General features: G+C 44.8%; 1 protein-coding gene across 1 annotated transcript; it reads right to left on the bottom strand.

The window, feature by feature from the left end:
- Nucleotides 1-261: 261 nt before the first annotated feature.
- ephb3a (eph receptor B3a) lies at nt 262-26,666 on the bottom strand (the record flags this gene model as incomplete). The annotated part of the gene is made up of 15 exons (XM_079172823.1): nt 262-373; nt 2,667-2,860; nt 4,559-4,708; nt 5,017-5,232; nt 8,834-9,081; nt 9,772-9,894; nt 11,236-11,288; nt 11,556-11,664; nt 11,869-12,025; nt 12,765-12,889; nt 13,638-13,973; nt 15,807-15,962; nt 18,067-18,739; nt 20,933-20,997; nt 26,603-26,666. The coding sequence occupies 15 exons, from the start codon at nt 26,664-26,666 to the stop codon at nt 262-264; spliced, it is 2,781 nt and encodes a 926-aa protein (XP_079028949.1).
- Nucleotides 26,667-27,956: the final 1,290 nt, after the last annotated feature.

Raw genomic sequence — 27,956 nt, 5'->3', positions numbered from 1 at the left:
GAGGGGGCAATAGGAAGTTTGGCTTTATGTCAATAGTCACAAATCCACAAGTGTCAAGTAATGAACACACACACTGCAATGGACAGTTCTCTTTAAACGGACATTAAATCTCCAGTCGGAAAGAAAATCTCCAAAACGGTCCTCTTTCTCTCTCGGTAGCTTCTTTTCTTTTCTTCTTTTTTTTATTTTACATCACGCTCTTCATGTCAGAGTTTCTAGGTAGTTTTTTTACTCCTTTTGTATCCTCCAGTTTGCAGCGGCTCACACTCTGATGGGGAGAGTTTGGCTCATCTGTTGCCGAACGATTTCCTGACTGCTTTCCGGACTCTTCCTATTGTGTCCCGGCAGCGTCCCTCCGAGGCGCAGCAGGTCCCTGCCAACACAAAGCCGCACAGGTCAGCAGCAGGTTCACAGCCTTTAAACAAAAGATACGGTCCATTATTACTCCGCTAAGTGCTCTCATTGAAGGTGGGTAAAGGTATAATCCATCTTATTGTCGGCTAAATTCTGCATTGTGTGTATATATATATATATATACACACACACAGTATATATACACCTCATAGTTACAAACAATAAAAACACAGCATCATGAGGATACGCTCAAATCTGCTGATCTAGAGCTTCATCTGCCATAAACAAAGTCCAGCTCAAATGCCCTGCCAAATCTACTGATCAGTTTTAATAAAAAATGCAACATATTTCTTAGCTATCTTGGAAAAAAGTGCAGCAGCCTCCGCGTGTCCTTTGTTGCTCGGCCAGTGTCCTTGTTTTTGAGGCCCTCGACGCTGAAGATACTCTACAGATAGCGCTGCATCTCATATCCTCTCTCTCCCTCCTTTATCTGCCCCGACATCACTGAGCAGCCAATGGCAGGTGAGCAGGAGCGTGCGTTCGAGACGCACACTCAAACACGGGAAACGCTCTCTAAATCATGCTCTGACAACATGATCCTTTCTCTCTCCTCCTCTTCCTGCCGCTCCTCCGTCTATCTCTCTTGCTGTTGCATACAGATGAGGCCATAAATTAATCATTGGCATGTCATCTGCACACAGCGACACGGAGCATAACATGCACACGCGCGCACACACACAAACACACACACACAAACACAAACATACACACACATATCGCCCTCCCCTGATGCATTAAAAAGCTCATTAGCAACCTAATTAAACACATTCCTCTCTTTTAGCTTCTCCTCAATCTCCCTTATTACTCACACTTCATCACCTCCTGCTTTTCCACATCAGCAGCTCTGGCTGTTGTCTGTCCTATCACCTACATTCCAGCATCCAGCCAAGTATAGGGGGAATTAAACTGAGGTCAGCCATTACATTTCCACACACAATTAGCTTCACTGAGCCCAAATCCTGGCATAGGAATCGCCCTTGGGGGCTTTGTGTTAGACTGAAACTGTGAGCCAAGGAGCTGGCACAAAACCTGGATACTGTATGTATGAATTCTGCCTTTTGTGGCTGTCGGAAAAAAAGGAAACTATAGTATAGTCAGAGCCACAGAGTTGAGGATGTGCACTTGATTCATTATACATCACTCCAGAGCTGAGGATCCAGCATCTAAACCAGCACTAATCATATAATCGACTGGATGCCAGGCTAACAAAATTCAGAACAAACGCGTCAGTAAAAAACGGCTGGAACTTTTGAAGCCACTGCGCTGAAAAACAAAGTTGAAAAACAACTCGTCACCGCGAGGACGGCTACCTATGAATAAGTCAACATCTAAACTTCTGAGGGAATCGTCAGGGAAAAAGAGGCAGACGTCGGTCTGACAGTGAGAGCCTTCAGCTCAGAGAAATATCCTCCCAAATCAACCGAAAGCATAAAACAAAGCAAACCCAACAAGCATGAACCTTGGTGTGCCTCTCTTTAGGCCAGCCATATATTTCCTTTTTTTTACTGTGACATCTTATTCCAACAACCCAGAGGCACGGCACCGCTCGTCTCTGCACCGGGAGAAGCCTTCACCCTGCACTTCACAGCCGTCATATACAATACAGGGAACAATTTCACACAAGGTGAAGGAGAGAGAATTGCATCACCCCGTTTTGTGTTTGCACCATTCAGCTGTTATTGTGGAAAAACCTCAAAAGCACAAAGTGCCTATATGGAAAACCTAGCGGAATACTGCGTACGTTTTCAACAAAGGTCCGCTACAGTAGCTTCCGAGTCAGCCGACAGCACAACAAACAACATTACAGACTTCATGATGAAAGTTCCTGTAAATATATTAGCAACTATTTCTACCATGAGTGTCTGCATTTACTGTAAACTCTGGTTGCTGTTATGAACTGAGTTGCAAGTTCATTCTGCAGATGAACATCCATGTGGTATAACCCCCTACACATAGCCTGTAAACCCAGCCAGACCTTTTTTTCTGCAGCTGTTTAGAAAGTAAATTCAGCAAGTTCATCTGAAAGGTCGCTAAATCTCACAGCGAACTTGCCAATGTTGCAACAGTGAAGTGCTTTGCTCTTCCTAAACAGAGCGAGGGAGAGATACAACACATTCTGAAAAACACTTTCCATCCGTCTTGAAACTTTGAAGACAATGCTAAGTGATAAACTATGACGTGAATCTTTCTTTACTGAAGAAGTAGGTGTGGGGAAAGCCACGACAGTCTTCTTCTGCGTGTGGTGGACTCACCCTGAGTAGGTGCTGGTCACCACTTTGAGGCTGGCGGCGTTGCGGAGCAGCTTGTCCAGGGTGCTGACGATGCGGGAGAACTTAGGCCTCAGGTTTCTCTCCTTCATCCAGCACTCGAGCATCAGCTGGTGCAGCACCATGGGACAGTCCATGGGCGGGGGCAGCCGGTAGTCTTGCTCCACGGCCGTCATCACCTGAGGGACAGGAAGTCATTCTTAAAAGTCTCCTGGAAGCTGTGCTTAGGCACAGCGGTGCTTTGAGCTAAATGCCAACAAGCTCTCAGTAACAATGTTAACACACTGATGTTTTCATCATCTTCATTTATCCTGTTAGCATGCTAACATTTACAGCCGAGGTTGCAGGGAATGTCGTAGGTTTTGCAGGTATTTGGTGATTAAACACGGTATTGGACAAACTGTATTGTTGACCTTATGATAGAGTAAAGTTAAGGAATCATCAGAGTTAGGACCATGAATATCTTTAGCTAATCTCACGGCAATCCATCCAACAGCTGTCAAGATATATTTCACTCCAAACCAGAAAGTTAAACCACATTATGGCGCTAAAGGAAAAGTCAGGGGGATCACCAAAGTTATAGCAATTCATCCATTGGGGACCATGAACATCAGTATAACATTTTACCACAAGATTTCAAAATCTATCCAATAATTTGAAAGACTCACAATGCTGTAAAGTGCAAAATATCGACCCAGAATATAGTCAATTTCATGTGGTGCTTTTACAACAAAGTGGTAACATTTGGCTCCGACTCATTTATTGCATGCTCACTCCGTTTGGCCCTTGAGTGGTGGAAGAATAAACCCCAGTTACCGTATTATGTCCGACATGAGACAGTTTCTCGGCTCATGCTGTCACACATTCCAATTTTCGTTTCAGCATCTTCATACAACTCTAAAAACAAGTATTCTCAAAGTTGTCACTTCAAAACTGGCATGATTGATAGGAGAGACAATAAGTGGAGGATAAAAACGCTCACTCATTGATTTGATTTCGCCTAGCAACCACAGTTTCCTCCATAAGCTCAGTATGGGTTTTAACCCCCCACAACAATAAAAAACAAAAATGCCATTTGGGAACAATAAAACATTTCTGCTGCACCCCTCTTCTCCTGCTGCTTGTCCTTTGATTTTTATGTCGTGCTTCTAGCCGGAGAGTCCTTCTGTTTATATCTCGCATTTGTTGACTCAGTTGCTTATTGAGCGATGACTGTGGCACAAAGGCTATTGGGAACAATAGCGAGCCGCCACTTTGATGCTTTCATTACTGCATGTGGGTTTTGTTATGAAAGTTATACATACATTACTGGCTTTTTTCATTCCACCTCTCTTTCTTTTTTTGTTGCTTTATTGCTATCAGCATTACCACTGTCTTTTTGAAGCACAATACAGAGCAGACATTCCCCAGAGAATAAAGTGGAGGTGTACACATGCTTCAGTACTTTGTTCAGGGAGGAGAAACCATGAGATTTCTCTTTCTTTCCTGAGAGCTCACTGCTGTAGTTACGATGTCTGTGCAGTGTAGATAGCCTACAGGTAACAACGCCCGTAAAAAGAAAAAAAAGAAGCCTTTTCCTGAGTTCTCCTTTGTGTATGTGAGGGAGGCTTTGCAGTATGGATTTGTAGAGGGTGGGCAGGCTAGGGCTGTAAATAAGGTGGTAACAAAACTAGAACACAGACACACGGCAGCACCAGCAACTGCACGGAGGAGATAAAGGCTGCAGAACAGGCCCAGGTCCAAAATGTCACGCTGGAAATCAAAGCTGCAACAGCTCAGAGAAACTCTCAGCCGGCCCTGAACTTAAACATAAAACTCCCCGAATGTACATTTGGTCTATAGGTGTATGTTTGTAACATGAGACTGAGCGGACTCACATCCTGGTTGCTCATGTCCCAGTATGGCCTCTCTCCGTAGGACACCACCTCCCACATGACGATGCCGTAACTCCACACATCACTGGCAGAGGTGAACTTCCTGAAGGCGATGGCCTCTGGTGCCGTCCACCGGATGGGAATCTTCCCTCCCTGCTCACACACACACACACACACACACACACACACACACACACACACACACACACACACACACAGGCACACACACAAGGGGGTATCAACACCTTGAGAGACACTGCAGTCTTAAAACAACACACACATGCAGAAGCTAATGCATATTTCACAGACGTTCTCGCACGCTCACGCAAACATTGGCACACATGAACAGTCACACATGCGCCCATATGCATATGTGAAACAAGCGAAGTGGATCAAATTAACATGCTCAATTAAACAGGCAGAGAGTGTACAAACACAGGGTTAGCAAACATAATACTGACCAGGGAGCTTGTGTAAGTGGCGTCAGCGGAAGTGTCATCCAGAAAGCGCGACAGGCCAAAGTCGGAGACCTTGCAGACCAAGTTGCTGTTGACCAGGATATTCCGGGCGGCGAGGTCTCGGTGAACGTAGTTCATGTCTGACAGGTACTTCATCCCCGCGGCGATGCCACGCAGCATCCCAACCAGCTGTGTCATCGTGAATCGCCCGTCGTTCAGCTGCAAAAACACAGCCGGAGACGGATCGAGGGGACGGGGGGGGACGGGGGGGGGGGTGAGAGCAGGAGAGGCGGTTAATGAACAAGCCGGAAAGCCAAGGAATGAAAAATGAGAACGAGAAACAAGGATGTGTTGAAATGTGGAGAAACAGACGATAGGGAAGAGCATGGGAGATAAGGAGGAGGAGAAAGCACCAGAGAGAGCCAATCAGTCACCGAGGCCACATAAACATGACATCTGTCATAATGCTTCACGGCTGCTCCTGACAGCCAGTGACGGCTGACCTTTTCACGCATGCTGTCCAATTAGCTGATTAACTAGACTCTTTACTGTCGTACTAAACACATTAAGGTATATTGACTCCACGCAGAAACAGAAAGGGAGCTGCAACGCTGAAATCAAAACTGCAGGTATTTTGTTCAATTCTGCAACTGACTGACAAACTAGGTACAGGCAGTTCACGGGTGTTAACACAAAGCTTTGTTTGCATTTTTCTCGCTTGCGAACATTAATGCGGCGTCGTCTCGTCGCCTGAATTAGAATGGCGTGTTGCTCAAAGCTTATTTTCCACATTTGAAAGTCCCTGATTTGCAGAATTCTGCCCTTTAATGTTAAAATTAAAGAAGCATGAAACAAATCTGAGATTAGGGCTTTCAGGGTTTAATTTTCAATTCTCCACGCGTGTGAGGCGTGACACAGTGGGATCTCCTGATAATACATCAGCCAACCTCCAACCTGTGACGGCTCACCAAACCTGAAGTGTGTGAATTGAAACTAATCATTTCAATGTCAATACACAATTATCTGATATTAAAAAAAAAGAAAATGGATGGATTGAAGCTGAAACTACGCTGTGAGCTTTTTCCTTTCATGACCTGAATATGCAATGTAAGTAGAAAAAGAAAAACAATTTCCGACATAATCAATCCCTCCTTTGACTCCACAATGAGAAAGCACAGAGCACAAGACATGACATGAGAAAACGATAAACATTCTGCTTTGTAGTCGGCACACTCCAATGAAGTCTGACAGCAAAACAAGCCAGAATGGATGGATGTGTAAACAGCCATGATTCATAGCAGGCCTTCAAAGCCATGGTGGTGTGTACATATGTCTGTCTGTGTGTGGGTGTTATTGCTTTATATCCGTAATGTCTCTACATGTGCATATGTCGTGCTTGTGTGTGTGTGTGTGTGTGTGTGTGTGTGTGTGTGTGTGTAACTGTGTCCATGTCTCCGGGGGAGCAGCAGAACGAAGCCTCATGTGCGTCACACACACGGACAGTTTTGTGCATGTGTGAGTTAACTCTATAGTCTTCATGTCCGAGGCAGAACTCAGAGTTCCAGGCAGCGTGAAAGTGGCGGGAGCGGGGGTGAGGACAGCACAGGCCGCCGAGTTTATTGTGTTATCTGTAGGACAGCTGACTGAGAGGAGTGGGTGAGAAGGAGGGAAGAGGCTCAGGCTGGACTCTCAGATGTGAGGCTGCCACTAATGATTGTTTTCATTGTCGATAAATCAGCTTCAAATAATAGATTAATTGTCTGGTCTATAAAAAGTCACAAAATAGAGTGGTGTCCATTACAATGTCCAAGGGGACGTTTCCAACTAAAAGTAATTGCCAGTTATCCGATAATTGATTCATCCCTTAAGTCACTTTTCAAGAAGAAAAGAGACACATTTGCTTCCGTGAGGATTTATTGCTATTATTTTCTTTTTAAACTGTTGGTTGGAGTAAACAAGCCAGTTTTAAATGCCACTTTGGGCTCTTGCAACTTGTGATTCACTTTTCTGACATTTCATAAACACAATAATTGATAACTGATTATCTAAGAAATATGGTGTTTGAGCAACAACACAAAACAGCAAATCTACGCATATTGGAAGTTGGCTGATGCATTACTTAAAAAATTCATTGATTACAAACATTGTTGTCAATTACTATTATTTGAATTGACTACATGTTTGGGCTTGGTAACCATTCTCAATACAAAATGAGTATTAAACAGTAACTATCGATATTCAGCATTTAAGTCTCATTTATTTATTCTCTAATCATATATCAACTAATTCAAGTAATTTTGCCAATTTTACACTGCATTTTCTTCAGGCAAAGTTATTGTAATGTGTTAAATCACTTTATATTATAACATTTGAGAAGTTATAAATATTCATTTTACGTTATATATATTTAAGGATTTTACTGAAAAACATTTATATTCCATCAATAAAGCACCCGAGATATATATTAAGAAAAGTAGGGCTGAAACTAGCAATTATTTTCATTATCAAATAACGATCATTTTCCCAGTTAATCAATCAATTGATAATTGACTTTGACGAAGATTTCCCAAAGCCCAAAAAAATCATCTTTTTTTTTAAAACTTGTTTTGGACAAAACAGTTTTATTCACAGCGATATAAAACTAAGAAGCTGAGAGGTTTTATTTGTGTGCAATTAATCGATGAATCCTCGGCCTATTGAACAACAGAGCGTGGTGAATATTACAATGTTACAATGGTTGTCGATGTTCTGTCAGCTCTCGGCCTAGATGATAGAAGTCTGTGTTTTATTATTAGCTGAAATGTGTCTGTGGCATTAAGTATCAACAACTGTCAAGAATCAATTCATACACTTTTCTGCTTATACTTAAATCATACATTCACAGATTTAAATCATTATTTTGTCAATTTTGGTATAATATTTAGGTAAAGTTCCTTTAATCATAAAAGTCTTGTATAGACAGTAACACTAAGGTTTTAAACATACCAAGGCCAGGTTTGCCTTTTTGTGTCCATAAAGGCAGGAAATTAGTACAATATACAAGGTCTTCAGCCAGCATTGAACCGCAGATGAGTGGCTATATGGCATTAATTCCACTAACATTCAGAAATATCAAACAAGCTGGTCAATGTCAAAGCTCATCTTCATCACTGATTCGTCATCTATGCAAACAAGCAGCTGTGCATCAATTAAAGATAAACTGCTCTTAAGACCAGCAGTGTGGCATCGATCGAGCAGAAGCATTAAGTAGCCTCCTCCAGCCGCACAGTTACAGTAAGTAGACTTCTTCACAGCCCAGCCGTGCAGGATAACACATTTTATACAATGCAAATGACATGTAATTGCCCCCACGCAGCTGCAAATGTACTGTTTGACACCTCATTTCTTATCCTGCCTTTGTTCAGCGTTTTGTGTAGGTGGCTGTGTAGGTCTGAACGGAAAACTCTCATCAGTAATGTATTCTGTAGTCGTACAAGGACTCTCTAATACGCTGAAGCAACCCGATCCAAAGGTCTGCTTTGCGACAGTTTTCCACCAGGAGTTTGTGCGTCGGAAAGCCTGTCAGCATCAGTCAGTCACGTCAAGCAGAGACACTATGCCTGTCTCCAGGCGTTATATTGCACATTTAATCTCTATCACTCAGCAAGTGAGCGCCTCGGGGTGTTTCACAGAGAGTAAAACATTCCGATAACCCAGAGGTGTCGTGAACGACTGTCTGTGTGTGTGTGTGTGTGTGTGTTCCCCTCAGCTTTGATACAGACAGAAAGTAATCTTCTCTGTCAGAGGTGTTGCGGCGTGCCGCACCTCCCGCCACACTTACCCTGAGGAAGGAATCGAGGGCTCCGTTCTCCATGAATTCCGTGATGATGAGGACGGGGCAGCTCCGCGTCAGGACGCCCTCCAGCCGGATCACGTTCGGGTGGTCAAACTGACCCATGATCGAGGCCTCGGCGAGGAAGTCCCGCCTCTGGCGCTCGGTGTAGCCGGCTTTCAGCGTCTTGATCGCCACAACCATCTCCCTGCGACCGGACTGCTTGAGACGTCCGCGGCAAACCTCGCCGAACTCACCTTGATTGAGAGAACAAGGGGAGGAAGGGGGTGAGGGTGACGGGGGGAGAGGGGTTGAGTGAGCGGAGGAAAGAAGAGGAGGAGTGGAAGGAAAGAGGAAGTTGGGGGAAAATGCAGGGAGAAGGAACGTTACTGGTCGGATTTCGGGGAGTGAAGGAGCTGATTTGAAAGAGTTGAGGGTCGGCTTCAACTGTGGGAAAGGATTAGAAAAGAGAAGAAGAAAGGACGGGGAGGTCAAGGGTCAAAGATGTTGGGGAGAGAGGGAGTGACCCGTATCGATCGCGTGTGCAACCTGGGAGCGGTGAAGGGAGACAGAGGACGGGCGAGGAACTTGCATTTGGTGCCTTTGACCGAGTGTTTACAAGGGAGAGAGAGAAAGAGGAAGGGAGACGGGAGGAAGGTTGAATGAGCAGGAGCAGACTGTCATTTGAGGTGAAGTTAGGACACAACATGCCGCTGGAGAGAGCAAAAGAAAAAAAAACAGACTGGAGGGGAAAGAGCTTCAGAGAAGATTTTCCTTCCCACCAGCAGCTCTCATGCACACGCGGTGAAATCTAACACTTTTCTCCCAAAGAGGACTCTCTTATGGAACAGACCTCGAGGCTTGATGGCACACTCCTGCCCAAATGAAAGATTAATAAACCGGAATCCTTCTCCGTCCTCTCGTACAAAAAGAACAGCGTTGTTTACCTGCACCGATGACTTCTTCTATTTTCACGCAGGATATGTCTATCTCTTTGGCAAACTCGTGGACGGCGTCGTTGGGGTCCTCGTAGGTGAAAGGGTCGATGTACACTTTGACCCCTGGAGAAACTGGAAGGAAGAAGTCACAGAGAAGTCAGACTCTAGTCATCCCTGCCTTGGTAATATAACTGAATAGTTTCATTAAATGAATGGGACATTTTGGGAAATTGTTTGTTTTTCTGCTGAGAGTAAGATGAGACTATTTATACCGCTCTCATGTCTTTATGATGAATATGAAGCTACATGCCAGGAGATGGCTAGCTTAGCATAGCATAAGGACTTGCAGCAGTAGGAATAAACTAGTCCAAAGCTCACTTATTCACATGTTTTGTCTCATTTGTGTATTCCGGACAAAAATTGAAGTGTAAAAATGACAATTTGTGGCTCTGTGGGGGGTTCCCTGTTGGACTATTTCAAGGCCGGGCGCCGGGCTTTGAAGCAAATTTGACAAAGTGGCCAAAGGGTGGAATCAAAATGTCCGGGTTCGTCAAGTGATGCCATTTGGCCCAAAAATACTTACATTGGGAAAGAGACGAATCAGTGGATAATTATTATTTATAATTTTTTTTTTAAGAAAATCAACTTCCCAGGAGGAACACATGAAATACGTCCTAAAAGTTGTAAAATGCAATCATAGCTGAATCCAGAGGTATTTTCCGGCGTCCATGGGTAACTTTATACTCGGAAGACAAACTTATTTGTGCTTCATGCGCAACTTTCATCAGAATGAATGTGGCGCCGGCTCCAACGCTGTATCCACTTCACTTCATACATCCATGGTCATTATGCTGAGCTAAGCTAACCGCCCCGTCGCTTTGGCATGATATTTAATCGACAGACACAAGAGTGGTTTTGATTTTCTCATGGCATGAAAGCAGTATTTCCCAAATACGGAAAAATATCTTTAATTGCAGCAGAACGTTGACACTTTAACATGATATGATGACATCAGCCCTCCACAAAAAGTCTACACACAACTTATTGTGATTCATTGTACAGCTTTACATTGCAGTTGTCTTCTTTTTAGCTCTATTGAGCCGTTTGATCTTTGTTTTATTTATATATTTATATTTCAACTGTGTGATCATAAAATGGACTTTAAGTTTGCCTTGACAAATGGTGTATTATTATTAAGAATAGCCTAATTTCCATCTGTTATTCTGGGCCAAATGATACAAAATACACCATTAAAATGCAATAAAAGCAGATATCTTGTAAAGTTCACATATAAGAACGGGTATCGTGACAAACATCAGACAGACAACATGGTCGAGACTTCCTCTGAGTAGGGAAATGGTTCCCTGACTCAATCAGGTGATTGGATAATTGATTGAATCAGCTGGTTAACTGTACTGGCATGACCAAAAGACCACAGGCGAGACAGTTCTCAAGCTGAACACATAAACTCACTGTATTGCTGCAATTTCTCAGTGTACTCCAGCTCTGAGCCGCTGCGCTGCTTCCTGTAAACAAGCAGCACATAAACAAGGTCACATTCACGTAATCAGTCTTCACCCTTTCCACGTACAGGAAATGAAACTAATATCTAACTATCAGATTTAAAACCACAGACTGCTTCAGCTTGTTGTTGTTTTTCTAGAGCTCCTTTTTGAAGCTACAGGATTACAAACCCTCTGAAAGCATGTTAAAATCTAATGAGTCGCTTTGTTCACAGTCTAACTAACAAAATGAAACATTCAGGCTGTAAGTAATACAAATCAAACACTTACTTAAGGCAGACAACAGCGATAACCACCAAGGCAACAATGACCACCAGACCTGCCGAGGCCGAGCCGATGATGAGAGGCAGCTGGTCCTGGACCGACTTCTGAGGGTTACCTGGAGCAAATACCACACACAGACACAAATAAGTAAAGAACAGCAGAAACACTATTCAAGAGATTAAAGGGTGGCCTGTACTGAAAGCATAATGGATACCAATTAAGGCAGCCATAAAACTACTAAGCTTGAACCCTTATTAAGAAAACTGTAGCAGCAGATCATCAAGAGCAGATTGGAAAGGAGGAGGGAGGTTGTCCGTACTGTGGAGGCTGGTGCTGAAGTCCATGGGGTTGCTGTAGCGTCCGTATCCGGCAACAGTGCGAGCTCTGACCTGCACCACGTAGGGCGAGGCGGCTCTCAGCCCCTCCACCTTGGCCGAGCTGTGCTGGGACGTCACAGTGTGGGACATCGCCTGGCCCTGAAGTAGAACGAAGGACGGTTAAAGCAGCAGAGTCAAGTGTTTCCTGACGGTTTTCAGACGGCTCGTAGGCAAAGAATCAATCTTTTGGTTCTCAGTTAACATTATGAAGCAGTAACCTTTGAAAGAAGGACACAATGTTCATCTTACAAATTAAAAGTTGAATTCATGAGATGTAAAATGCACCGTTACTCGTTTCAAAAGAGGTTTTGCTGCTACATCTTGTATGACCCACAGCTTCTGGTAACTAGAAGCACAGTTTTTTTTATATGGACATATAGGATATAGTTCTTACGACAGTTTATCATAATCTGGTATTTGACCTTTAGCTTGTGGTGGCTAATGTTGCTTACGCTAGACCTTCAAAGTCAAAACTACGGACTAATTACTGAAACTGGCTTCGCTGGAACCAACGCAGACCTTTGCATTCTTTTAAAACAGTGCTGTTTTCAGTGTTAACACCCTGTCACGGTCATACATCTACACGGCTTTACTAGGGAATTTAATCAAACCAATGTTGCAGCATTTACATCACCAGTTTCCTAGTCTGACCAGCACAATCTCCAACAATAGAAATGAATTAACTCTCCCCCAACCAATCCCCCTGCACACAATTCAATATTCCATTTTTCAGCATCCGTAAAAATGCTTCTCTCTGCACGGGGCTGGAAAAGCAGATTTTCGGAGTCAATAAGGAGAGCATTGTGACCTACATGGAGGCTAAAAAGTCAGAGCTTACCCTCTCATAGTATTTAATCTCGTAGTCGAGGATGACCCCGTTGGGTTTCTCAGGCGGCAGCCATGACAGGCTGAGAGTGTCAGAGGTGGAACGCATCAGATGGACGGTGGGCACTGCTGAAGGTGCTGCGGTTTGACATCAGAGAGGAGACAGTTTACATTAATAGACTTCACTTTTTGGGAGGGGGATTGTCATTTTAAGTTGCCGTGATTTTCTCTTTCGAAGTCACAAACCATCACAGTGAGATAATTAGTATTCGAAATACTTCAACCGTAACGGTTTAAGAAAAAACGGTACACGTGTCACCTTCACTGTTGGGCAGTTTATTGATTTGTGAGGACTGAAAGTGACTCAATTGATAGTCATTGTCCTGGGTCCATAAACTGCAGTAAGGTGGATTAAGTGCAGGTTAACTGGAAGAGTAATTACAGTCTCTGAAAAGGTGCTGACCAGTTTGGTTGATGATGACGCTGCAAATATTAAGTAGAGATGCTGAAAGGTGACATTGTCAGTGATGTAACGTTAGACGCCTGGTTTGACAGAGTGCTGAAAGCTGACAGTGGAGATATAAAGTACAGCCCACTTAACATTTTATCCGCCTTTTCTGTAACTCCCTCAGCAAAGCAGAGCTCCACCTGAGAGTTATTCCATTTGTCGCTCTCACTGAGCATGTTCAACAATGTTTATTTGTGGTGTTACTAACTGCTCCAGATACTAAAAGCTCATTAGACACTCATTGACATTGACTGAATTTAGGATCCACTCACGGGCCTGTTTCCTCGTGATGTTAAGTGGTATTGATCGGTGGGGCTCTATGAATTAACTTGGTTTGTGGACACATCCGATGCCATTGACAGATCTTCTTCTACTAACCGGCTTGGTTGGTGGTGATGTTGACTGTGGAGTAGCTGGGCGAGGTGGGGTTTTTCCCAGAGACCCCATTGACAGCCTGCACCTCGAAGCTGTAGCGGGTGTGAGCCTGCAGATTCCTCACCACCACCTTCTTCTGCCTCAGCCCCAGCCTGCGGGGAACGATGTCCACGTTGTCGTCGCAGCGCGTGCAGGGGCTCCGGTCCCGCAGGCATTTCTTACACACCACGTTATAGACGAGGTCGCTCCTCCCGCCTGTGTCCTCGGGTTCCTCCCACTCCAAGGACAGCGAGGTCTCGTTCACGCTGGATATAACGTTGCGAGGCGCCGAGGGGATCGCTGCAGAAACACACACACACACACGTAGATGTTTAAGAAGGTGGGCAGGCAGAATGGAAAAAAACACACAACTGAGGCTTTAGTCATGTTCTCTATGCAGTGCTTACATTATACAAAAAAAAAGGAAGTAGAAAATACAGAAATAGGAAAAGAGAGTAATCCTATTCCTTTACATAAAATGCTTTTGCACAAATAAATGTGTTGCTTTACATGCCCCCTCAAACAAATCTGAAGCACAGGGCATGGGAACATGTCAAAATACAACAACACGGGCAACGTCCTGGTGCAAATGAATAAATCAACATATTCAGAGACAGGAGGATAAATACAAATTGCCATGCACAAGCAGAACAGCACTGTTCATCGCTAAGTAATGTTGCTTTATGAAAAGCACGATCCTACACAGCTCTACACTGTAACTCAAGCCTCCATGCATAACCCCCTCTCTGTGCTTGTGGAACTTGGCTAATCCACTCTTGATAGAAATTCATGTCTTTGTATCAGTACAACCCAAGGCCACCACGGTTCAATAAGAAGTGCTGCATCTCGAGCGAAGAGTGTTTAAAAACCTGGATAAAGTATGATAACCGCAGTGGGAGGCAACAAAGATTGGTTCATGCTTTTCATCCTTCTGCAGTGAAAGAAGAGCCGGGCTCTCCCTCTAAGCTTCCAGCAGCAGAAAGTCTAACCTGTCTCAAAGCAGAGAGAGAGAGGGGGGGGGGGGAGATGGGGAGGCTCTCAGGCCATCGGCTCTCGTCGGCCAAGACTGCCTGTCGTCCGAGTTCAGCTCCTCGGCCGGCTTGCCCCGAGCAGCGTTTCCCTCGCCCTGTCCTTTCTAATTAGGCACACACAGTTCAGAGTGGAGGCTCTTCTAATTGGACACCCGTCTAAAACACACGCTGAGTCCAAGCTGCCGGCCATTGACTGGCTGAGCCCCTCTTGTGCAATACACCGCTTCCAACACAAAGCACAGGCTGCTTGGCACAAGCGCTGACAGCCCGCAGGGACAGAGCTGTCAGGACTGCGTGTTTGTGTGTGTTTGCGTGTTTAGTCCGAGGTGGTGCTTGAGTGCCTGCCCGCCTGTCTGTGCGCGCTGGTCAATGTCAGAGTCCACAGTGTTCCTGTGACGAGAATCTGGGGAAGACAGTCGCGGGGCCCTGTGTGTCATTTAACGCGGCGAAAGGCCCCTGGGGGGTGATTTTTACGCGGTTAAGGCAGCACACGTCGCTCTCCATCACTACCACTGCTGGGACTAATCTCAGAGGCCTGTCCATGCAGAACAAGCATGGACGCTGCGGTCAGCACCGGACCGGACCAGTTGCCACCAAACGGACAATTTCTGTTTGAAACTTGTGACGACTCCTGAGGGAAATGTCCGTCTCTTTAGCTACTAAACACTCCACTATGTGCACCCGTTAGATGCTCATTTTTTCTTGTCTTGTCTGGTGCTCAGCAGGCGGTGTAAAGTTTTTAGAGCTTTGTTTTACTGAAAACAAAGCGGTTCATCACTCCAAGCAATCCCTCCAACAATGTCACATTGTTTTCACATTGCCATTTGATGTTGTGATTATAAAGACGTCAATTATAGCCGCTTTAAAATTATTCTTTTAAAGAAGCACACTATGGTCTTCTATTATATATATTTTTTTCTATTCGTTAGTTGCTTTCTGGAGCTTTGCACAAATAATTGCACTACTCGTGGTGTTTATGAGAGCGTATGTGACAAATAAATAGAGATGTCGTTGACGTTAATGACGTTATTTCTACTCTCCGGACATTTCTCAGCAGAACAACAGTTGAGGATCTTTGCCCGTGCATCGGAGGATGACTTACTGGTGCAGCCAGAGTCGGGAGGGTCGCTGTCAGCGCGGTAGAAACCACTCTGGCAGGGACAGATACTGGCTCCTCGTGCACTGGTGCGACTGTTGGACGGGCAGGGAGAACAGGATCCCTCCCCAAATTTGGATTTGAAGGTCCCAGAGATGCAAGCTGAATGGGCGGCAGAGAAAACAAAAAGGACAATAAGAACAAAACAAAACAAAAGCACTCTGTGCTTGTCACTTATCTACAAGAAAAGCGGCTGTCACATCTGTCACAGAACAAACACTGTTCCTGTGAAGTACCTGCAACGCTCAATATTTATGCAGGAAATGCTGATGATAGGTACGTGAGAGATGCTGAACGCTTACGCATGAGGTCTTATCTGTTTATTTGCACGTGCTCTTTTTATTTTCACTCTCTCTACCAGGTGACTTTAATCTCCCCAAAAAGAGAGTCGGGATGACGGCCAAGTTTCATGTTGAAGAGGAGGAAGAGGACGGTGGAGATGAAGATAGACCGCTGACAGGAGATTGCTGTTGTCAGACAAACAGGGATGGAGAATGCTTCTGAGAAAAGGGATACACCCTAAACCCATCAATCAGTGTCTGTTGTGTCTTCAGCCCTCCCAAAACACACGGATTAATACAAACAAGGCCTCCACATGCATGCAGAACAGCTCCATAATAATCCGGTGAATCAATTAAAATGAAGGGACCAGAATCCGACCTGACGTAAATTAGCCGAGGAGAGTGATCGGAAAAATATACAAAATGCGGTAATCTTAGACGATGTGTCCAAGCGATTAATTTGAATTCCAAAGTGTCACGCTGAAGGTTTGGCTGATATCGAGTCTTAAGGATAAACCAGCATAAGCCCACACTAAAGAAGGATTCAGATAAAGGGGATTAGCAGCAAAAGGTCTGGATACATCAGCCCCCAGAGCCCCACGTTTTACTGTTTGCCACATTCCTAACTGGTGGAGTAAAAGTGGGGTCCCTGGCAAACATCTGTCCTGTCAGCGTGAGGGCTCATAAAACTCAGCCAGTGAGAAAGAGTGTGATTAACTAGTTAGCCTAAGTGGTCTTTCAGTTTGAACTGGAGTTCCACCCTAATTCCCAACAATGGCACTTTTAGGAAAATCAGCGCGGCTAATGGCCTCGCATTGTAGCTCTAAAACCGTGCAATAAAAAGCCCAAAAAGATAAGATGAAAATGTAACTCTTTTTTTTTCTTCTTCTCATAATTCACAGAGACCTTTAGGCTCTACACTCTCTGATCTGATTTATTTTTCCTATATTACACAGTGCATCATCATTTTCTTTTATTTGTTTGTTTTCCTCGCCTCTTTTCGAGAGGGTGCTGAATCACCCCGCTGTCTTGCTTCAATCCATTAACCTCTTTGGAGGGCACGATGATTCTCCTGTTTTCGATACACTAATGTTTCCCTCTCCCTCTCTATTGTCTCTCCTCTCCTTTCCTCCTCGTCTTCGCCTTTCCCTCCATCTCATGCGGCGTTAGGGCGGCAGGCGCGCCAGCCAGACCGAGGTAAGAAATGAAATGTCTGAGTGATTAATGTTAGCGTGGCAGTGTTGGCTCTCGTTGGTCTGAATGGTGTTAATGAGTGTGGCCGCCTGTAGATTAACTAACGGGGGGGGGGGGGGGGGGGGGGCGTGGAGGAAATTATACTTCCTCATCGCAATCCGCTGGCTGAAGCTCTGGAGAGCTTTTCATCAGGCATTGAAGGCAAGCTGTTAACCTTGAGCCGCCAAATGGCAACGAATGAGCTCTCGGGCGCATGTTTGACACGATTCCTCACACCCAGGTGTGAGGAGGCTTCGCTTGTCTGTCTTTGACTTCCTGCAGCCTCCCTCCCGTTTCATTCTTCTCCTTTTGGCTGCTGTTACTATCCCATCTTTGGCAATTCACACCTTTTAACTCACGCCGTCTCCCTTTCTCTGTAAATATCTCTTTTTCTCTGGACTTCGGACGCCTTTCCCTTCTATTATCTGCTTTTTTCCTCGCACAAATCTACGGGCGCTCTATTTTGTGCCTTCCTGCTATCTTCCTTTCCCTCCCGTCCTGCTCTTGCAATATTTGTATGCTGCTCCTCTCTGCAACACCTCATTAATTCATACTCTCCTCCACCCTCCTTCACCCCCTTTCAGGAGCCGCACAATAAATGCAGAGAAGAGGGCACAGACTGAGGTGACTTGCTCTGAGCATATAAAGGAGGTTTGGTTAAATAAAAGTCAAAATGCCCGTTAAGCACATACCCTGGCACTGAGTGCTGTCTGCAGAAGGTTCAAAGCCAGCGACGCAGGTGCACGAGCCCACGGGAACCATCCACTCGCCGTCCCCGTTGCAGTACAGCTTCAGAGGGACGGACACCTCCATGGCGTTCGTCACACAGGCCCCAGGAGCGATCACTAAAGAGGTGGCTTCTGCCCCTGTGGCAGTCTCAGGGAAGACAGCGAAATTGGCAATAGTTGTGGAGCACTTCTTAAAGAAAACCCTGACTGAGATGAGCGACATGCAGGCGCCCAAGTCCTGGAACGCCAGGTAGAAGCCAGCCTTGGAGAGGGGGCCAAAGCTGCGCACCTTGGTGTTGATCCTGCCCGCCTCCAGCAGAGAGAAACTCTCATCTGGGGCAATAGTATCCACCTTCACATAGGGGTTCTCCCTCCACAGAGGGTTGGTTTCTGTAGCGGTGTCCCCCTCTGACTCATAGTAAAACAGATTAAAGGTCTCTTTGCAGGAGCCGGGGATGTTGGGGATGCTGGCACAGTCACGGACGGAGAACTTGAGCTCCACGTAGACACGCAGCACGCCCTTGCGGGGGATGAAGTCCGTCCTGAGCCAGTTGTTCTGGTTAGGCTGTCGGACATTACACACCTGGTAGGTTCTGATTGGGCTCATGGAGTCGTCGTAGCCGCTAACCTCCTCCCACTGTGGAAACAACAGAGACACACTGTGACAGAGGAAGCGACGACAGCAGGCACTCTGGAAAAAACGTGATACTGTAAGCAATGTGGACAACTGATGGAGACAAAGCAGAGGAGAGAAGGTTTAAGAAGAAAATCAGACTAAATTGTATTGATTATCCAATGCTTTGTATCAATGCAGTGGCAGTACTATATCTCAGTCAGCAACTACTGAGCTACGAACAGAAACTCGTTTATCCAATATGTTGTTAATTAAAATTGAGTAATGTTAAACGCGGTGCATCCTAATGCAAACCATTGGAGCGTAGAGGGCATCCAAAACAGCAAAGTGACGTCTGCTATCAACAGAATGTGAAAACGCAACACACACCAACACAGACATTCCCAGTGTGGTTGTGTACATGTGGCCTGTGAGGAATAATTTGCAGCTAAAAGGCATCTAATTACATGAATCGTTCAGAAAATTCCAATCATTATGGACTATTAATAGAAAATATTTTCCCATTAAAACGCATTTCATGCATCATGCCCGTTTGACTAACAGTCATGATGCTGATCACGTGCCGGAGGTTTGTTAAAATAGCTAAGATTTTGCAGCTAAGATTGTCACAAATGTGTTGGTTAGACCTTTATCCAAAGTCAACACACACACACACACACACACACACCTATATAATAGGAAGCAGCGCTCATAGCTATTACTGCTGCAGTGCAATCGAAACAGTCTCAAGAGGAGATTTGGTTTCTATATCATATAAATGTATTATCTGTGCTGCGAGAGATGAGAGCGTAAAACTGTGCACTTTAAATGGAAACTTTCCCCACACATCTATAATGCAAACAGTGAGTTATTTATTAAAATGGTCATCTAAATGCAATGCTGTCAGTGTGATTGCACTCCTGAGCACTTAAGATTACGCAGAATATATATATATATATATATATATATATATATAAACATATATTTACGCATTAACACCTGAGAGCAGTAATTTGCTTCTGTTGTGGTTCGACTGATGTCTTTTTACATCATGTAGCCTCAAAAATAATCACTTGAAGACTAATATGTCAGTATAGAAAATATTTAAATCCTATCAATGTACAGCTTTACATGTGGTTAGAACTGGTCTTTGTATGAGGTAACTAACATCACAGGCCACAGGCCATGATAAATGGCGTCATTGGTCAATTGATCAATTTAGTCTATTAGGAAATAACCTTGTGAGAAGTCAATCTTTTTAGATTTTTTTTTCCTAATAGACAGAATGCTTCGTTTCCATAACAAATGAGCTCCCCAGAAATTGATTATTTCAACTGGAAGAAAATAATGCATAACTCATCTGACGCCTCTGAGCTCCCGTGGAAATTTATTCCCAAACGATGAGCCCAAGAGTCAGCATTAGGCGTCGTAAATCACCGGCAACACGTTGATGCACTACCTGACAAATATGATAATTGCCGGCCCCCGAACGCATCGGGCACGTCAGGCGGGAGGAGAGGGGCTGCCTCGCCAGTCGTGACATATGACTTCATGGACGCTGGGACATTCAGAGCCGGCCCTCGTAGGGGGAAGGAAGGAGGAGGGCTGCCGAAGATCGTTTCCATGGAAACCCACCATTTCCATTGACTGACTTTGCGCTCACGTAGCGAAGACAAATTACACTGGCTGGGAGTGGGGGAGGTCTGTCAGGCTGTTAGCCCTGGGGTCAAATTCATGTTGTTTTATTTTCTCACCATTCCTACAGGGAGTATCAGCTGAAAACTTTAATTTCTGCCCGTAATGCGCTCTTGGGTCCATATTATAAAAGACACAGACACATGCTTTCAATTATCAAGCTCTCTAGACGTCCGAGGTAGAGCCTATCTAATATCACTTTCACACTGCGGGGATTTGCTCTGTGTATCTGCGTGTCCGTCCTTTTTGTTGTTGTTGTTGTTGTTGAGTACAATATTCCTTAATCGAGCTTTTTACATCTTCTAAATACAGAATATCTTTAATTTCTTCGACTCAATGTGTTTCTCATTTGCGTTTTAGCATCCAGGAAAGCAAACATACACTGCAAAAACAAAGATATAAAACAGTAGGAGGTGTGCTGTTCGAGGCAGACTGGGCTCTATTAACAACCAAATGGAACAAATGTTGTTAAATGAAGGGAGAAAAAACACACACACACACAAAACAAACACACTAACTCACCCCGCTCTCTGGGAACGTGGTCCATGCCAGCTCTGTGGTTGCCCACCGACTGTCCATAAGGGTTTCTGCAAATTAAGAGTAGGAGGAAAGTTGACAAAACCTGAATTATATGGTGTGAGGAGGGGGGGGGGGGGACAAAATTGTTGCACAGCATTAAGGAGCACACACACACACACACACACTCTGCTTGACAAAGGATTCAGGTAAAACTTCCTCTCCCTCTCTTTCATGACTTCCACCCACTTGCACTCAGTTTTTGAAAGCACTGTGACAATCAAGGCATATCTGTGGTGACGCCTAATTAAGGCTTTCTCTCTGTGTGTGTGTTTGGCAACCCGCACATGTACTCCTTTCAATATTCATTTGTGGAATTAAGAACAAAGCCTCCTCCAAGATGCCTTGGGATGGGAAATATTCCATTAAACTAGCACCGGCACAGAGTGGTCACGAGCACAGGGGAAATGAATAGATCTCATTTGGGGGGGTGGGGGGTGGGGGGGGGTTCACACCCCCCCCAAAAACACCTGACGGCGCTGTATCATGACACCTCTGAACTGAGACTGAGTTATCAAGTGATGTGGGCAGCTGTTTCTCTAGCTCTTTACGACTTTGCGAGGAGGTGAGAGCTGGGCAGACAGTGGGAGGCAGAGAATAAACAGCGGGATCAATGAGCATTGTCGTCGGGCTGTCAATCAGTCGTCACCTGATTGGTGCTCCGGGCGAGTTCATTACACCTCAGAAGCGACGCGACCCCTTCTCTAAGCTCTCAACACACACAGCTCGACTCCCATTGTTCTGTTGCTGTTAGCACATAATTACCGAAACAATTATGCTTTCTTCACGGAGACTCAATGACACGACGCCTGCTGTGCACCATTTGCTCACAAGTCGTTGATAGCGGTTGCTGGAGGAGGGTGCGAGAGGGCAAACAAATAGCATGACCGGCGTAGAACAACGGCAGCACTCGTCCCAAGACGCGTGGCTTTGTCCAGGCACCACGACGTCGGTAGATGTTTTGCTTTAAAAGGCAGTTACAGTACGGTGTTGTCCTTGTCTTTGTGTGTCAATAACAGAAGTGTGATTGAGTGGATGGATCACTGGTCCATCTGTAGCAGCTGTAGAGATACGCGCAGTGTTTACAGTCTGTGCTGCGTGTTCATTAGAGAGACCACAATGGCTTTTCTTCTTCTTAAGAGGACGAGAGATAATGAATAGTGATCCGTGCACCAAACAGGATAGATTACATCTGTGTTCAACTAGTGCATCAGGTGGTCACATTCACACTGCAGTCACAGACGAGAGCAAAAGCCAGTAGTAAGACTTCCTAGTTCTTACTTTCTATGCAAATGACCTTCGCTCTGTGTGTAAACGGCGACTAAATTTGACCAATGGTTTTTGATGTGCAGTGATAAACTACTGCAATGTTCTGGTTTTGTTCCCCTTTAAAGTAGTGTTACGTTTGACAGATTGCAGTCCTGCTAGGCTACTGAAAAAATAATCAGTAATACTATATAATACGGGTAAATTGCTTTCTTGCACAGTCTGCTGAATCTGAAGCTACCACAAGGAGCTGGTAGCTTATAGAAGGATAAAAACTGGAAATGGGGAAACAGCTATCTGCCTAACAGCACCTCTAAAGCTAACTGAGGAACTGAATATTTTGTTTGTATAATCTGTAAAAAAAACAACTAAAAACTCATTTTAAACACAACAAATTCCATTTATTGGTGATTTATGTCAGACTACAGGTCGATTTAGTTAAATCTGGACAGAGCTAGGCTAACTTTTCCCCCTGCTTCCAGTCTTTGTGCTCAGCTCAGTTAGCCAGCTGCTCTATAGCTTCTTATTTAGCAGACAGACATAGGAGCTGGATCAATCTGCTCACGTAACGCTCAACATGAAAGCAAATAAGCATTTTCCCTAAAATGTTGAAGTTGTCCCTTTAGTGATACATGATTCATGATGACTTAAAGCTTGAATTAATGCAGGTTGTATCAAGAATTGCTGTTTATCAAGTCTATGAGTCTAAGTAATTGGTTAATTATTAATGCGGCGTCTATTACCATCGTGCAGCAACATGTTAATGTTTGCATACGATGAACAGTTTGAGTTTAAACGTCTTCATAGTTCTATGAGAACACGTTGAGTTCTGTTTTCACGCTGATCAAATGTGTGGCTCTGAGAACTGCTTCTTCTATGTCACTGGGTTCCAGCTAATTTGGTGGCATATAAATTTAGAGAATGAAGAACATTTGAATTAACGACCATTAATTGATGATGCATTAAGAATTAGCTAATCACATGAACTCGCAGTCAACTTGATGATTTCCTAATGGTGGTTAAGCATGTGATTTATAACCAGAACACTTTTATGTGCAGAAAGCGGTGTTATAGGGAGGGAAAGGTTTGAATAAACGTTTAAGTAGTGCTTCAATGTGATAAGAATTACACTCAAAGGGTAATAAGTGGCTGCCTTCATCTTTGTTGAAAATGGAGATCACGTTTACCCCCTGCACTAAATTTAATAAGTAACATTTATGCACAAAGAAAATGTACATTTACTGACAGAGCTTTACATACAAAAGAAAGCCCCGTTACTCATTTATAAAAGCCTTCTCGGTCTTCTGTACTTGTGTGCGTGAGGACGTGAGCGAAGTTGTAGTTTGTGAATCCCGAATATACGGTAGCGAACAAGGTTGTTTTGCTGATTAGCAGGACTTGAGCCAGAGAGGAGGAACTAATCAGTGAAGTCGGCGGCTGTTATCTTTTGCTCGGCTCCGCTCGGCCCTCTGTGGAGCACAGCTGACTGAACGCTCTCTCTGACTACATGCTGCTGATCCAGCCCGTCTCTTGGGTGTCTGATCCGGTGCGTCGCCCCTTCCCTCTTCTCTCTCCCCGGTTGCCCAGAGGCAACAGAGACAGAATCACTCAGCCTGATCTGACCGCAGGCCTTTAAGCAGGCTTCGCCTCACACACAATGCACTTGAAGGGGCAGCAAGTTGACCATCCAACAACTGTTAACAACTGTTCGAGCCCCTGTGAAAGCCGGATTCCCCTACGCTGAAGCAGTCTTGAGCAAGACACTGAATCCCTGGCAGCTTGAGAGGTCATCTTCCATCCGAACATGACCTTTGACCTCCCAGAGGAGCAAGAGAGGACCAAAGTTCTCTCCTCAGATTTTAAAGAATCATAGTACTTTAAAAAAAAAAACAACTAACATCTGAGTCCAGGCCCATGTGTTGCTCACTATGAATCAGGCTTTCGTTCGTCCAACAACTCTATTCGCCAAAGTGTGTTATCGTCAACTCACTAAATCCTAGAAACCGGTCAGATTGAAAAAGATCCCGTTTGTTCCACAGTTCTCCTCCTCCCTGCTAAATTTACAATGCCTTTGAGATCGCCTCGCTGCCATAACTCAAATCTAGAAATCTCCCCCATCTCCCGTAAAACTACAGCAGCGCTGGAGTCATTCTGCCCCCGGGGTAAGAAAACAATGCTGCAGTGGGAACTTTAGAGCATCACCACCCGTGGCATTTACAGTTTTTTTTTTTTCTTCTTTTCTTTTCGTTTTTTTTTTGATTGCCTGCCGGAGCCAAAGCGCCACACAACTGCGTTCCCAGGGCGCTTTGGGAGCTCACACATGCTAATGTTTTATTCACTTTGTGAGAGCGGGTGCATCACGAAAGGGAGGCCTCGCCTTGGACTACACTGACACTCACCGCCAACAAGCAAACATATTAATATTAATCGTCATCAGTGATCGGAGGACGATCAAATGCATGGCTATAAATAGGGGTCGACAAATCGTGAGTTTAAGCTCTTGATAGTTCGACTTCTGGGCTCGTTCTAAGCAAAGGTTCATTTGAGTGCATGTTTCTCTCTATAGAATCACAATGATAACAGTTGAGTGCGTTGCTCAGTGTGACGCTTGATGAGCACTTTCTGAACAAGTCGAGCTGACCTAATTCAATCTCTCCTCAGGGCTGCTTGCACCTGCTTTTACAGGTCAACAAATAATTGTCCTTGTTGATATTCTGATGTATGGAAAGCAGGAAAATGTGAATGAAGCTCTCTATCAATGTGAAAATGCTTAGTGCTTTTCCTACAATCACACACACACACACATACTGTGGATTAGGCCATCTTTATAAAATGCTTTCTGATTGGTCATCTATCTAGTTTATGAGCTCTAAAATAAGAGTACAGTAAACGCTGAGTGTAAATGAGGGCGATACAAGATGAAAGTGTCACAGTTGCTGAGGCTTTTACTGCAGTCTGTTGGTGTGAATTGGAGATAAGTCATCACTGGAGCTTTTGTAAATAAGCACACACTTCAATTTGGAGTCCAGCTTGCATTATCCATGCGCAAACACTTGCCAATGGGAGAAAAAATAAACCAAATTCCAGATTCAATCCATGTGTAGAAATCCACTGAGTAAGCAGCTAAATAAACGACATGCAACTCACTGAAAAAAACATCCCCCCCCCCCCCATTTAAACCCATCCGGTGATCTGCCCTTCATGTTTATCCTCAGAGGACAAGTATTAGTTAACCCCTGAGCTTTGAGTAACAGTTAGTGGTCCGGTTTGGGGAAACGGGGGCTGATCATCGCGCCGCGAGAGCCCACTGGGACTTGGAAGGCTGCCGCCGCTGCATTGATTTACTTGCTGACACCAGAATTGATGAGGGATCGGGGCTTGGCCGTGGTCCAGGAGAGGCAGATTGGACAGGGAGGGGAAAGAGGGAGGCCAGGCAGAGAAATGTAGCTACAGCTCAGAGAGGAGTCGCTGGGTGGGTGGGTGGGTTGGGTAGCAGCAGCGGTGGCGAGGGGATGGGCTTCTCCCTGGAGCAGCACTCCCTCTGTGATGGAGAGAGCTTCAGGGGCTGCAGCATACTTGTTAAGCCATTGACCTTTAATTCACACTTGTCATCTAATGTGTTTCACATGCGTGTCCCCGAGGTGCTTCCGGGGGCCGGGATTGATCCGCTCTGGTCTGCGTGTTCAAGCGTCCACAGCACTGATTGGTGGGTGAACCCCAACAGCAGGTTTAGAACCTTTAACATGCATCATATGAGGAGTGTGTTTCTATTTTACAGTGACAGCGAGAGGGACGCCCCTCTGCACTGTCTGTGCCTCTCTGGTGCTGTGTAGGGCAGGTGGGCATCCTCAACTCAGCTTGTGGGTGTGACAACAACAGGGACAATAGCAACAGGGCAGCTCTTCAGCCGCAATGGGAACACTGGGATGTCGGCACACACACACACTGAGGGAACGGGACGTGCTGATACATGTGTAGATTGGATTACAATCACAGAGCAAATTGATACTCAGCGGAATTGCCCATTTAACAGAGCGGGTAGGCATTATATTAACAGCTTTAATTATCCAAAACATTAACGGAGTCTTGCTTACAGATCTAATTTCACCTCCCCTGTATACAGAAACAGCACAAATGACTGATCTAGTGTGTAAACTGGATATGAATAAAATGATCAGATAAAATACACACTGTGGATTATTGCTCCTATGAGCCTAAATGTTTTGTGTTAAGGCTCGTATTTTTTTTCTCAGTGACAATGAGGTGTTTTGCTGCCAAATTCGAAAATATGCATTTAAAAATTGTTCATTCACGAGACTAAAGTAGTCATAAAAATATCAAACCACATACCTTCTACGGCCAGCACCACTGGCACAATGAGGCTGCACAGCCACAGCAAGTAATCCATTGTCATAAAACAGGCTTTTGCAACATGAATAGAGGTGTGTAGACTGGACCCTTCGGATGGATGGGGACTCACAGCTCTGCAGCCGAGCTTTTTGTTCCTCTCCCAATGCTCATGTCTTCACTTGCGATGAGGGCTCGCACCGCCCCATTCTACCCCCCCAAACAAAAAAATTAATAAACGGGAAAAAAAAAACAGGCGCTTCTTTATTTTGCATGCAATCAGGTTCTCGGTATTCCGCGATGCTGCGGGGAGCGCTACACTGCGCCCTTTCCCTGTCTCTTTCTCTTCATCGGACTTTACTGACACCGAACCTCTGCACCGGGGCGCATCTCTCTGCTGCAGCCCGGCCGAGCGGAGGGTTGAGACCCGCGTACGAAGTCGTCTCTGTCCGAGGGAGGAATGTGTACAGTCCACTTTGGCCAACTCCGTGTAGCTGTTGCTCCTCCGTGAGGGATGTGCGTCGGAATGGCAACACTGGGACAGAGACACAGAATGGGGGGAGGGGGGGCTGGGGGGGCTCGGTGTTCCGTCAAAGCACACACGATGAATATCAAGCTTCCGGTCAAGGTTTTCCAGAATAATAGCACCCGACGTGCTACCTATGCGCCTACTTTGTTTATTCATTCAAGACACAACATGCTTCACTTTGCAACGATGTGATGGTAAATGTGTCAGAACAGCCGCAGATATGTCATTTCATTTGTTTTGGTTGTTGTTGTGGTTGCTGTTCATCTTCTTCATACAATTATCATATTAATGTTGTTTTTTTTCTGTTCATTTATATATCTGTGTCATTATTAATTCAGGACATGCAGTGGGGAAATTTGTTATTCCTTATCATTGTGTATTTACTATGTTTGGTGTGAAGGCTACTTAATATGTATTTATTCATGATACATTAGTATTCTCTGCACTTTCTGTCTGTAACCTTAGTGGTAGGATGTTCCAGTTTTTCTAGAATTTCTAATTCGCTATAGGCTACCATGCATCTGTTCTTGTACAGCTGCTGCTGCTGCTGCTGCTGCTGTGACATTCACACATTCATTTTCCCACATTAGAGGCTTAACTATTTGAAAGGCTGTAGGCTAAAGCCTATTCGACCATCCACAGAGCGCCTCCTCACAATTAAATTACGCAGTCTGTGGTCACAGTGTTTCTCCTTACACCTCAAATCAATATGAATTAAAGTGTAATTCAAAGGTGAGTCACGCAGGTAACCGCAGATCATTGTGTCACTGGACACAATGAGCTCATCCTAACCAGTGATGTCATAGCAGCTGTTTTAAATCACCTGCC

The sequence above is a fragment of the Pholis gunnellus genome, assembly GCF_910591455.1.
Source record: "Pholis gunnellus genome assembly, chromosome: 14".
NCBI classification, from domain to species: Eukaryota; Metazoa; Chordata; class Actinopteri; order Perciformes; family Pholidae; genus Pholis; species Pholis gunnellus.
Note: the sequence above shows the minus strand (reverse complement) of the source record. Positions and strands in the feature narration are given on the sequence as shown.